General features: G+C 39.9%; 1 protein-coding gene across 4 annotated transcripts in view; it reads right to left on the bottom strand.

The window, feature by feature from the left end:
• Positions 1-631: 631 nt before the first annotated feature.
• The window catches only part of ZNF516 (zinc finger protein 516), a 145700-nt gene continuing 131757 nt past the window's right edge, over positions 632-14574 (bottom strand). For 3 of the 4 annotated variants that reach the window (XM_068237065.1, XM_068237063.1, XM_068237064.1), the window contains exon 6: positions 632-3788. In XM_068237065.1, coding sequence (XP_068093166.1) covers positions 3565-3788 — 224 coding nt within the window. In that variant the 3' untranslated portion in view covers positions 632-3564. The remainder of the gene's footprint in view (positions 3789-14574) is intronic. The other variant, XM_068237066.1, reaches the window with a different exon arrangement.

Genomic DNA, 14574 nt, shown 5'->3' with positions numbered 1-14574 from the left:
CTACTGTGCAGGCACGAAATAAAATTTAATAATAATTGGCTTTTTCTCTTAATCCTTTGACTTCAATAAATGTTTGCCAAAATCTGCTCATCTTTGCAAAACTACAACATAAATCAGCGAAAATGTACTTCTTTGAGAAAATATGCAAATTTTATTTTTGTGAACACACCAATATTTTTGCTTAGTTTTAGTACCTACCACACTTCGGGGAGAATTTTTTGAAAAATCAAGTTATTCTACAACTATATTTCTGGAATGTGGGATAAACTGTTTGCAGAGTGCTTATCCAACACACGACCCTGCAGCTGCAAAGCTGAGTGGCAAACACTCAGTAATTCTATTTCCTATATTGATGTCAAAACTGTTCATTGTGGTCACAGCACAAGGGTTCAAATCTCGGCTCTTGCTGTTTAGCAAGGAAACCTTGGGCAAGACTCCATAATACTGCTATTGCCTACTGAGCGTGCCCTAGTAGCTGCAGCGCTGGCCCTTTGAGTCCACCAGGAGAAAGGTGAGTTCTGTGTCTTGTCTTACATGCTTGATTAAGTAGATACATCTGACTGTGGATCCACCCCTTTCAAGAAGATGGTAAGAATTTATAGCCAAATAAAAAGTCAGTATACATCCAGTGTAAACAATCAAACCCTTTATTGTGTAAATTACATTAGAGCGCTGTAAAAAATAACCTGTTAAAGAGTGAGAAACAGCAGATTGGTAGAGGTAGTAGGAAAATTTATGTAACAGTCCACAGATGGTTAACAGGAGTGTGTCAAGCTAAAGTATTTTATTTTGAAAGCTGATCAAAACAGGTTAACTAAATAAATAACAGGAAAATCATTTTAAATACTATAGTCTAGCAGATTTCTACATTAAACAAAATCAACACAATACTGATGATAAAATAAAAGAGCACAAAACAGCTACACCTCTAAATAGGGTGATATTAAAAACAAAAAAGTTAGGATCTGTGGAATCTTTTTTTAATGTTCATTCAATTAAGTGAATCTTATATCTGCACTGTACACAGTTTGTAAATATCTATAATAAATTTCTCCATAATGAAACATCAACATTGTAAACTTTGTTGTGGCATCAGTGACAGCCATGCTTCCTGCCAATCATCAGTTGTTCTTCAAGGCTGCACCAAAATGAATGAGGACCTGCATTTCATTGCAAGCTCATTGCAAGCTAGACTGCTTAATACCATTGGGTGTCAGGTTTTTGAAGGTTCTGATAATAATAGACTGCATATTGTAGTATTTAAAGTGTACCAGATATGGCCCACTGGCCCGTATTTATACTTACCTGGGGCTTTCTCCAGCCCCGTGAGCAGCGTGGCTTCCTTCGCTGTCTTCTTCGGCCCCTCTGCCCTGGCGCTAAAAATCCAGGTTATCCGGTCAGTCACCGGCTTCTGCGCATGCATGGCTCGAACGCGCGCACCTGCTGCGCTCCCGTCCACTGGAGCGTTCTGCACCTGCACAATAATACAGCGCAGACACATGAATGCTCCATGGGATAGGAGTGAAATGAGGGGTGCATGCTCGGCCGAGCCGCACATGCGCAGAAGCCTGCGACTGCCCGCATTACTGGGAGTTATAGTGGGAGAACGAAGGGACCGAGGAGGATGGTGGGGAAGGCCACAGTGCTCATGGGGCTGGAGGAAGTCCCAGGTAAGCATAAATATGGGCTAATGAACCATCTTAGATTCACTTTCAATCACTGTGCCATTTCAAAGTGTTGGCATTTCACAAACGAAGGAGAAGTATTGTGTCCAGTCATATTAACAAGGTGGAAACTGTTAAACAGTAAGCAGGTAAAACTTCAGATATGGAATGAATCCACAAAATATCACTTGAAATAATATAACATTTCAGATGGAAGCATATGGAATCCACCTCCTAGACTTGCAATACTTTAGACACCAAATTTAATGAACAAAATGGCAGCCATTATGCTACCACAGAAAATGAAAATATTTAGCTTCTGCTATAACCATAAAAGTACTGGAAATTTTATTTATAGAACCCAGAATAAAATAATTAACTAGATTAGAATATTTGCTGAAAAAAACATTTGCCTATTTTTTTTTTCTTTTAAAACAAAATATGTGTCATAAGCCCACATACTACAAAAAGAACAAAGCTATACTTTATAGTACAAAGTAAACTGTCGCTCTCACCAGTATTAAAAGGTTAGATTTTTTTTTATCTGTACATGTAAAATTATTGCTTTTTTGAAAAATATATTTAGCATGCTAGGATTTTATTTTATACCCATTTCCTGCCTTTATAAAAGGTTACAATTAAAAAAACACGCACTAGTAAAGCTTTTGCATTTTTTTTTCACAGAACATTTTCTTTTCAAGGCAGCAGTAACTTTTGTTGATAATGCATAAATCATATGTGCAAAATTTGGGACTCTTGGAGGTTTTGTAACACACAGTGTCACAGCAACAAGGGAGAAAATTGAGTTAACGCCTATGGAATACAAAACAATAAACAGCAATCAAATGCTGTCTGCTGGACTGAAGGGGTAGACTGAGATCACTGCTTTAGGTTATTTTTTTTGCTTATGTTACCATCACCCACCTTAAAAATGCTGCAGAAGAGGTATATAAAGCTTTTTTTTATATGCTCCTTCCCCCCACAACCTGAATGCCACCAAATAAAGAGAGACAACTTAATAAGTAACATTATCAAACATGCTATAAACAAGAAATAAAATCTTAAGACCTCTCTCAAGGTACCGGCTTGGAGAAGAGTTTTTTGTTTATGTTTTTTTTTGCAGTGGGGAAAGTCATACATGCTATTCCATGCGCAACTATTTTTTTTTTTCAAATTTTACTATATTTCTCTATCTAGTACAGTACTAAAATCTGCAGCGGATGTGTGGCAATTACAAAGGGGAGCAAAATTGCATAATCTTTTGTGAGCAGGTATAGTAAAGTAGCCCTATTACAAAAAGGTCCTGAGAGTAAAATGAAGAAGCATGTAGCCCCCCCCCCCTCCCCCCTGGTATTAGTGTTCATGTAGCATCAGGTTAAGTGTTTCATTGTTCATTTCTGTCAACAGTAGAACGCGGCACCTTGTAATTCGTTTTCGGCATTAAGACCATCAAAATTATAGGTTTGGACTCGAGACAAAATAATAATAATGCATATTATTATGCGACATCACTGAGCAGTCTGGCTTTAAGCAAATCAGTGGTACGTTACTCCAGCGGTTACCATTGTGCCTTGTCTCAGCTACTCCTCTGTCATACTTGCAAGCAGTCCTCTGGAGTAGATAACAGATCAGTGCTTATACTGTCCCCAGTTGTGTTATGCTGTACTCTTCCATCCAGTGTGTGATGAAATCCTGATTCAAGAGTGATCATCGTATACCATCTCAGCATTTGCCATACTTAGAAAAAACAAATTCTGGAAAGCATTTCAAATGATATGGATGTATAGTCATCTACATCTTTCTTCCTTTCTTTAAAAAAAAAAAATAATAATAATAACTATGTGGTACAGCATTATCACTGCACTAAGCGGGAGGGAGGTGTCACATTTTATCTTATTCTTCACTTTAATGCAACAGCTCCAGCGACTTGATGATTAGAAGGCAAATTTTCCAGCTGGTCCTCCATGTAACTGGTGGGATTGTCACTTTGGGATCGATGGAGCGGCTTGTCAGGGTACTCGCTGTTGTCAAAAGGTACCCGATGCACACACTGCACATGTGTCTTTAAGTTCCCTTTTTGAGAGGCACTGTATGGGCAATATCTGCACTGGAATGGTCTCTCCCCTAAGAAAAGACAAGAAAAATCACTTTTTTCACAGTATTTCTCGTTATCTGTATAAAATACACACTAACTCGCCAGAGTAAAGGTACCCAAACAGTCACGTTTGTCTAAAGAAAAAACAAACCCCCCCAAAAAAACATATATACAATGATGTTGCTGCTTTCTCAACACTAATAGCAATATGGCTCAGTCACTGCACTGGGATACTGTAGCATTCTTCTGTTGTCAGAAATGCCCTTAGATCACATATGACCATATTTAAGTGGGGAGAAGAAGACATTTGAAAAGCTGCTGCCTGCTGGATTGGATGATGTAACACAGCTAATCTGCAACATATTGTAGCCTCATTACATATTTTGTGCAAGCACCCTTGTCCAAGCACACCTATGCAAGCTTAGTGCTTGCAACAGGATCTGGATAGGATGGCTATATGGGCACATACATGGCAGATGAAATTCAATGTTGACAAATGTAAAGTCATGCATTTTGGACGTACTAATGGTCTAGCACCATACAAAATAAATGGGATACAGTTGGGGACATCAAACTTGGAGAAGGACTTGGAGTACTCATTGACAACAAGTTAAATAATCGTACTCAATGCCAAGCAGCTGCAGCTAAAGCTAACAAAATTTTGGGATGCATTAAAAGGGAAATAAAAACTCGAGATGCTAGCATAATATTGCCCCTGTTTAACTCTCTAGTACGGCCACATCTGGAATATGGAATTCAGTTCTGGGCACCACATTACAAAAAAGATATTGCAGTTTTAGAGCAGGTGCAGAGACGAGCAACAAAATTGATACGTGGGATGGAAGGTCTCACTTATCAAGAAAGGTTAGATAAACTGGGTTTATTTAGTCTAGAGAAAAGACGCCTTAGAGGGGATCTAATTAACATGTATAAATACATCAGAGGGCAATATAATAGCTTGGCGGATTAGCTTTTTGTCCCTAGGCCTTCTCAAAGGACTAGAGGACATGATCTGCACATGGAGGAAAAACGTTTTAGCCATTAATTTAGGAAAGGGTTCTTTACAGTAAGAGTGATTAAGATGTGGAATGCATTGCCACAGGAAGTCGTTATGGCAAACTCTATACCTGCATTTAAAGGGTGCTTAGATGCTTTCTTTGCGTTGAAAGACATCCATGGCTACAATTACTAGGTAATGCCTAATGATGTTGATCCAGGGATTTTATCTGATTGCCATCTGGAGTCGGGAAGGAATTTTTCCCTTTAGGGGCTAATTGGACCATGCCTTGTAAGGGTTTTTTCGCCTTCCTCTGGATCAACAGGGATATGTGAGGGAGCAGGCTGGTGTTGTACTTTATACTGGTTGAACTCGATGGACGTATGTCTTTTTTCAACCAAAATAACTATGTAACTATGTAACTAAACTGAGCTCCTTTGAGGATTGGCATTCACAACTTGAATGGAAGAGAATAAGTCAGAAGTAAACATGTAAAGTATATAAAACTAAATACATCTGCTTTTCTTTTTATGCAGGTAGATTTATCACATATAAAACTTTGACAAGAACCTTTGGCAGCAAGTACATGCAGCAACTCAAGTTTGTTGCCATAGTAATGTGAAACTTATCAGCGACCTTCGGAGGTCCATCTATAGCCTACAGCTCTCGGTATTCCGGTGCGTGCTGCGGGGAACTGCAGCTTGCCATCCAGTATTGCACCACACTGCAATTCAGATAGCAAGCAATTGGCCAAATAGGCAGCATTTACTCATTTGACTAACCTGTGGGGAAACACTGCATGTTCAGCGTGGATCTGCAGCTAGTGGAAACAGGCCCTTAATCATAGTCTAGTGCCTGATATGCACCATGCAATTTCCCATCAGATTGATAGTCAAATCAATAATTTACGGCAGGTCCGATCTCATTTTCAATCGTTTTTGTGATCAATTTTGAATAGAAGTGATTGGAAAATCAATCAGAAAAACAATTGGCAATTAGATCGGACCTTTCGGAAATATTCAATTCGACTGTCGATCTGATGGAAATTGCATGGTGTGTACCAGGTATAACGTCCCTTCCATAGTCTAAGGAAAAAGAAAGGTACTGTGTATAAGATTTTGAAACATGTATGGCTTATGTAAATACAGTACATATACAGTATTTAGTCCTTTTAAGGCTATTTTCTAATAAAGAGGGAAAAACCAACTCTGTAGTACTAAGCAAAGTACTGATAGAGATGTTACTTCCCCCAATCCAATCAGTAATGGGCTGCCCAATGATACAAGTTATGCCTCTACCAGACAAGCAATAAGGTGGATTTTTTATTCATTTGCTACTTTTCTCTCTTGCATGCAATGAACATGTGTGCACAGCTTTATTGTGCTGCTACAGACTCACAGTGCTGCCCTGCCATGCCCCCCACCGCCACCGCTGGCTACAAAAAGGGAGAAGTGAAAAAAAAAAACCACTTGGTTTTGTTGGCGCTAGTCCTGATATAATCAATTGGTGCTATTATTTTCAAATTATCAAAAGCATAGGCGTTACAATCATTGGCAGCTGGCGAACAAACGTAAGAGAGAGAAACCAGAAAAAAAAAAGCAGACAAAGTGACTGTGGGTACCTCAAGTCTAACTTCATCTATTCAGTCTGTTAAATTCTGTCTGAATTAACCTGTCTGTTCTCTACAGAAAACAAAGCATATCAAGTTCCCTAAAATGATCTGGCAAATGTCAAAACATGATCTGAGGCCACAAAGAAGGAAAAGAAAGGGGGTAGTGAAGGAAAACAGATAACAGTGCTAAAAAGAGCACAGTGGAAATGTAGAAGTGATAGAGAAAAGGTTCAATGTATGTCCACACAAAGAAGAGAATCACAGTATTGCTCTCACACACATCTGTCAAAACCTTAATAGGCTTTGCAGCACATTTCCATAAAGAATCACAAAGAAAAGGTTCTTCAGAAAAGAGGGGAAAGCAAGTTAAAATGTGAACCAATGTGAGCCTGAAGCCTTCACAGAACTGTTTAACAATGACATTTTGAACGTCACAGAACAATGCCATGCTTTTAAAATAACGTGGCAAGATTAATTCTTAATTAATGCATTAACCTTACAAGCAGAATTTGTTAAGAACTGTGAATCATTTTAATCAAGAAAAACCAACCAGGCAAATTAAGTTTAATTATTATTATGAAAAAAATACAAATTTAAAATAAAAAAACATCACATTATAGGCAAAAAGATAAAAATTGGAAATACTATATTACAATTTTAACATTTCACAAAATTATATTGTACCACTTATAGTATTAAATTAGGTTTCGTGTGTTCACAACCACTGCCACCAATGCAAGGGCATGGGATTAAGTGTACATTTGGATACAGAAGTGTGATTTCATATTCCCCTGCTTTCATGAGACTGATATGTGTGAAACAAGCTGGATCAGTGCCACTGGCGCAAGTGATTAACAACAACATTTTCAATTGGAAGTTAGGCAGTATTAATAACATATTAAATTAGAATTATATAATTAAATTGTAAGAAGTGCAGTCTAAAACAAATGCAAATGACCTGCAGGACGAATATGTAGGAAAGCAATATTCAAAGTTTTCACTATGGAATAAGCAGAATAAAAATGCAAATAAAGAATTATCAGAGAACGGTCTCTCTGTTCTGAGAACTGGAATGTTTTACCAATTTGCAATTAAAATATAAAATATTTTGCCAAGATGTATTTGTCAACCTATCTTGCTATGTCACATGCTATGTTACTATCTTAAATATCTATTGTCAACATCTATCTATCTCTTGTTAGAACACCCAGGTACAAATTACTTATTGAGTGTATGTCAAGGAGCAGGATGTGCAGTCCTATATGGCAAGCAATCTGTGCGACAACAGAAGGAGCAGAAGGCAGTGGCACAGTCCATAAGTTTTTTTGTAGGCTCCACAAACAATTTTCACTCACTGTGTGACAACAGGCTGAGTGTTCAGTGTGAGCAATTGTCTGAAGGGACGTGAAATGGCTTTTAGACACCAGAGAACCCCGATGCACTCACCGGCCTGCCTGCCTGAACACTCAGCTTGAGGTCAGTGAGCGAATACCAACTATTTTGGCAACTTTCAATAAATGTATGGACTGTGCCCCTGCCTTACACTCCGATTGACACACTCATTTTTTTTTTTAATCCTGCATCCACTTGGACTTATTTGCATCTCATTAACCATCCGTAATGCTAGGTACACACCATACAATTTTGTGTTAGATAGATGGTTCGATAGATAATTTCCCACATGTCCGATCTTAATTTCGATTGTTTTTCTGATCGATTTCTCATAGAAATGAATGGAAATAGATAAGAAAAGATAACGGAATCGAATCGGAAAACGATCGGACAGAAAATCGAGAAAAAAAAAAAGCATCATGTGTACCCAGCATAATATTGAATCTGCCCTCAAACGTTGTCCTCAGCAATCCAACATGGCCACTGGCGTTTACGTCATATAGAACTTGGATACAGAATGACAGCATGTCCCTTAGCTCTTTGATTAGCAAATGGCAAGCTGATTTTAGTGGACCGTGAGTGTAATGTGAGCAGGGCAAGGGCCTGTTGGGGCATACAACTCTGTACAATGTGAACAATGAGGCTTTTATGCCCTCTCATATCTCCTTCTAGAATCAACACCAATGAAAACACCAATGAAAAGAAGAACGAATTCACAGCACAGATATGCTTTACACCTTGTGGTGGAAACTATTAAGGTTAATTCTAACCAAATCAGTTTACAGTTCCTCAAATAAAATAAAAAGTGTAAGCTTCTGTTTTGATTTCTAAGTAGGCTGTACTGAGAAATATGGATGCTGGAGTACTTCTTTTTTTATTAAAAAGAAAAATGTCATGCCAATCTATTGCATTTAGAAATTCAATATTCAAATACTTGGAACAAGCAGCAGGCACTAAATATTAAGTTAAAACGCCCGATCTGCATGTTTATTCCGGGTGAACTGTTCATAAAAATATATATTTTTTAAAAAATCAGCATGTTAAGAAACTCGATCTTACGGCTGCAATTATTTGCTTCTAAGCACTTTAGTTCAACCTAAAATTGACCTATAAGAATAGAAATATGGCACCTGCCATTGTTAAATGCCATATTAGTTACATGGGTACACATACATATGGTATCTCACAAAAGTAAGTACACTTCTCACATTTTTGTAAATATTTCATTATATATTTTCATGGGACAACATTGATATGACACTTTGATAAAATGTTAACGCGGAACTGAAGTTTCTGCAAACAAAAAAAATACTTACCTGGGGCTTCTGTCAGCCCCCTGCAGCCGACCCGTGCCCACACCATTTCAAAACGTTCCTCCGTACCCCGCCACTGATCACTTGCGTTTCTCCCATCGGTGTCCACTGCGCCTGCGTGGCCATGTTCACACTTCTGTTGCTAGGAGAGCGCACTGCACAGGAGCAGTAGAGATTTTTACTTACTGCGCCTGTGCAGGAAGCTCTGGGCCATGGGAACGCGTTTGAGGATGCATGCAGCCAGGGCGCAGTGGACGTCGACTTAGAAGTTGGCTTCGACTACCTGAAGAAGATTGTTCCCTTCCCTGGGGGGGGGGGGGGGGGGGGGTGTAGAGTGTTGGTAAGGAAGGATCGTTTTGAAACGGCATGAGCACAGGTCTGCTGCAGGGGGCTGGCAGAAGCCACCTGCAAAAAAAAGTTTTTTTCTGAAGAGACTTCAGTTATGCTTTGAGTTGTTAGTGTACAGTTTGTATAGCAGTGTAAATGTGCTGTCCCTTTAAAATATCTCAACACACAACCATTAATGTCTAAACTGCTGGGAACTGAAGAGAGTAAACCCCAAAGTGAAGGATGTCAAAAGTGTGAATATTTTTGGCCACCAATATTTTCCCGCACTGCCTTAAAGTCATTGGGAATCTCATTTAAAAGAAAAAAAGCCCGATACTTACCCAAGGAGAAGGAAGGCTCTGAGACCTATAAAGCCTTCCCGGTTCTTTCCCGGTGCACGTTCCCGCACAGGATCCCCCGTAACAGTATTCAACCAATTTGGTCAAACACTGCTATGTCCACCGCTAAAGGAAGGCTTCAGATGTCTTTGGAAGCCTGAGTGCTTCCAAAGGAACTCGCATGTGCGCAGTATGGAGCCGCCTGTCTTTGGAAGGATTCAGCTCCCAAAGACTTCAGAAGTACCCCGCGGCAGGGATTCAAACGGGGAAAGTAGCGCTGCACTGAGGGCACCGAGAGAGGAGAGGGAGGGCTCTATAGGACCCAGAGCCTTCCCTCTCCTTAGGTAAGTATCTGGCTTTTTTATGCGATTTCCAATGACTTTAACTCTCTTGGGCATGGAAATCCCTAGAGCTTCATAGGTTGCCACTGGAATCCTCTTCCACTCCTCTATGACGACATCACAAAGCTGGTGGATGTTGGAGACCTTGTATTCCTTCACCTAACATTTCGATGCTCCACAGAAGCTTAATACTGTTTGATCTGAGGACATGCTCGGCCAGTCCAGCACCTTTATCTTCAGTTTCTTTACCAAGGCAGTGCTTGTCTTGGAGGAGTATGGGATTGTTATGTTAGAATACTGCCCTGGGGCCCAGTTTCCAAAGGGAGGGGATCATGCTCTGCTTCAATATGTCACAGCACATGCTGGCATTGGTGGTCCTCTCACGAATTTCAGCTCCCCAGAGTCAGCAGCACTCATGCAGCCCTAAACCATGACACTCCCACCACGATTGACTGTAGACAAGACATACTTGTCTTTGTACTCCTTACCGGGTGTTGCCACCACATACGCTTGACACAATTCGAAACAAATACGTTTAGCTTGGTCTTAGCAGACCATAGGACACGGTTTCAGTATTTATGTCCAGAGTCTTGTTACCTTCAGCAGACTGTTTGCAGGCTTTCTTGTGCATCATCTTCAGAAGAGGCTTTCTTCTGGGACAAAAGCCTTCCAGACCAATTTGATGCAGTGTGTGGAATATGGTTTGAGCAATGACAGGCTACCCCCCCCCCCCCTCTCAACCTTTGCAGCAATGCTGCCAGCGCGCATAAATCTATTTGCAAAAGACCACCTCTGGATATGACGCTGGGCACATGCATTCAATTTCTTTGGTCTACCATGGTGAGGCTTGTTCTGAGTGGAACCTGTCCTGTTAATCCGCTGTATAGTCTTGTCCACCATGCTGCAGCTCAGTTCCGGGGGGCTGTCAAATCGTCTCTTAGCATATGCCCTCTTTACGTAGACCAATTCATTTTTATGATTGTTTTAAGAGAGTTCTCTGCCATGAAGTGCCATGTTGACCACTATGAGAGAGTATAAGAGCAATAACATCAAATTTAAAGGGAACCAGAGAGGATGCAATATACATACCTGGGGCTTCCTCCAGCCCCATACGCACGGATAGCTCCCACGTCGCACTCCTCCGCTGCCTGCATCAGCCGCCACCGGGTCCCGTCATTGCCGCGAGTCGGCAAGTCGGCCGGCGGACGCGGCCAATTCTCCGCATCACAGGGTGCTCTCCCCATACAGATACGCATGTGGCTGTTAACTGCGCAGCCGCATGCGTACATGTATGGAGGGAGCCCCTGTGATGCGGACAATTGGCCGCGTCCGCCGGAAGTGACGGGTCCGGTATCGGCGGATCCAGGAAGCTGAGGACGGCGGCGTGGGAGCGATTCAGGCTTATGGGGCTGGAAGAAGCCCCCGGTATGTATAAAATCTGTTTCTTTTTTCACCCCCCGTTCCTCTCTGGTTCCCTTTAAAGGAAACCTAAACTGAGAGGGATGTGGAGGCTGCTATATTTATTTTGCTTCAAACAATACCAGTTGCTTGGCTGTCCTGCTAGTCCTCTGCCTCCGATTCTCACAAAAGGTTCCGCACTGGGGAGAGAAAATGTCTAATTGGGCAGAATTTTTACATTCTTCACTTAGGGGCATACTCACTTTTGTTGCAAGTGGTTTAGAAATTAATGGCTGTGTGTAGAGTTATTTTGATGGGACAGCAAATGTATAATTTTATTCAGGCTGTACACTGACAACTTTACATTGTCATTGTCATAAAAGGGAAAGCTTTGACTCACAATGCTGTGCAATGTGTGTGCATGACCCTGTGTAAAAATCTGTAGTTGATTTGTTTACTGTATCAGCGGTAATCCACCACTGTCTTGTATTAATTGCTCTATTGTTTAGCCCTGTATGCTGATGTATAGCGCCCGGAAGATGCTGGCACTATATAAATGTTGTCACATGTCACAAGAATAGATATAATATTTACAAAAATGTGGGAGGTGTAGTCACTTTTGTGAGATATTATATAAGACAAACATTTCTCTCTGTGTAAAAATGCACTTTAAATTACTTTTTTCCAATGTCATTGTCACTTACAGTGGGTAGTAGAAATCTGGTGGATCCAACCGGTTTTGGACTAGTCAATCACCTCATGGATGATCTCGGTATTTCCTTTATGCTTTACAAAATCACTCCATTGAAAAGATCTATACAAAGATGCAAGCCACCCTTCTTGCTTGCACACTATTTTGGCAGCTGGACTGAGCAACTATCCTTTATGTGCTTTTGAAAATAAAGAAAACCCTGAAAATTCCCCATAAGGAGATGGACTAGTCCAAAACATGTAAGAAGTGTCAGATTTGTATTATCTATTGTAAGTTAGAGTAACATAGTAAATGTTAAGTGCATTTTACTCTTGGACAAATGTATATTTTATACATAATGAATACACACGTATTTTAACCACTTTATCCACAAGTCAGTAGATATATGCCCTCTGTGACTTCATCTAAGCCACAAGTCAGTAGATTTATGTCTTGTAGCAGAAGCAGTGCTGTGCAGAATTGGGCTTGCTCCTGTGCACATTTCTGGCACTTTCTGATGCAGCACTAATTGGCGAATGGGAATATATGTTTCCTGAGCTAATGAGATTGATTTTTACTATTAAAAATACTTTTATTTTCTCATTTCATAGTGAAAAATACACTCTGTAGCATTATTTCAGAATCAAATATCTTCACCATAAAATGTGACCAGAACAAAATCTAAGTTTTGTGATAAGCAGTAAGAATAGCCAAACAAAATTTGTGTTTTTTATCTACAGTAGCACTTTTTATTTTTAAACTGGAATTGGCAAAACTGAGAAATAAATGTTTTTTCTATTTTTTTCTTTGTTTTCTGATTAAAATTCATAGAAAACAAAATTGTTCGAGGGAAAAAAATGGCATACAATGAACGCCTAGTTTGTCTTGAAAAAAACAATATATATTTTATTTCTGTGTCAAAAGTAGGGATAAAGTTATTTCTGATTAAATAAGGACATAGCTAAACTGTCAAAACTGCTGTGGTCCATAAGTGGGAAAAAAGGTCTGGATGCGAAGTGGTTAAAAATGTTACAGTGGTCCTCTAAGCTTCAAGGTCTGACACCTTAATCAGGAAATATAACCCTAAAAGTCCAATAAGGTTGGATATTTAAAGGGGAACTGAAGTAAGAGGTAAACGGAGGCTGCCATATTTATTTCCTTTTAATCATTACCAGTTGCCTGGCAGCCCTGCTGGTATATTTCTCTGCAGTAGTATCTGAATAACACCAGAAACAAGCATGCAGCTAGTCTTGTCAGATCTGACTTTAAAGTCTGAAACACCTGATCTGCTGCATGCTTGTTCAGGGGCTATGGCTAATAGTATAAGAGGCAGAGGATCAGCAGGGCTGGCAGGCAACTGGTATTGATTAAAAGGAAATAAATATGGCAGCCTCCATATACCTCTTACTTCAGTTCCCTTTTAAAGTGGGTCCGAGATACATTTTTGCTGCCTTCCTTTTTCTGCCTCTTACATAGTTTATTAGGCATTCTTCCCCCAAATTCTTTTTTATTTATTTATTACCTAATTGCATGTAAATGAATGTATCCACGCCTAGCTCATAGGCATTCTGAGTCCTATACTGCAAGTGCTCATTGGGGCTCAGCCTGGGGAGGAGGAGGCTTTTGCTAAAGCATGCACGAGATTTCAGAGGCGAGGGGGCGGAGAGGGGAGTGGAGTTTTCGCAGGCTAAGGGGAGGAGATGCAGAGCAGCTTGCCTGTGTAATGATGACAAGCAAAATATGGCTGCTCTCATTATTTAATCATATATTGTTGAAGCTGTTTGCAGCTAGATTTACTGTGTAAACTATCTAAACTTTAGATAAGATATATAGACAAATTAGTTGATATAGTTAGTTTTTCATCTCAGATCTGCTTTAAGCAGTACTGACATGTCTCTTTCCTTGCCCCTCCCAATGGAAGCCACTCCATTGTGCACCGCACAGTCCTCCCTCCTCCCCATCCCATAGTAAGAGTACATATTGCTTAGCTGTAACTACGTTCATTAGTGCCTAAAACAGCCATCCTAGTTATTCACTCTAGTTACTAGGTCCTGACAGATATGGACAATACTAGTTGTCCAAATGTATGCATGACTACTGTGAAGGATGTATGTGAAAACATCACAAGAATAGTATTAATAAAAATGTAGACTGGAAGTCTGAAGAGAAGGACAACAGCATAGGCTTGCCCTAACAATCCCGAATTTAATAGAAAAATAATCAGAGAAAGAAAAATCTAAATAGTAAACATCTTGCAAACTAACCGAAGACTGGTATCTCTCAATCTATTTTGTCTACATCAATCCAGCAAAAATGGATTTAGATAATATAGTACCTGTAATGAATGACTGTATATTGTTTTCTTGCAAGTCTTAAAAATGTTAAGTTACTTTTGCAGGCACAACA

The sequence above is a fragment of the Hyperolius riggenbachi genome, chromosome 5 (genome assembly GCF_040937935.1).
Source record: "Hyperolius riggenbachi isolate aHypRig1 chromosome 5, aHypRig1.pri, whole genome shotgun sequence".
Taxonomy (NCBI): domain Eukaryota; kingdom Metazoa; phylum Chordata; class Amphibia; order Anura; family Hyperoliidae; genus Hyperolius; species Hyperolius riggenbachi.
The sequence above is the reverse complement of the archived record's forward strand: the minus strand, read 5'-3'. Positions and strand labels throughout refer to the sequence as shown.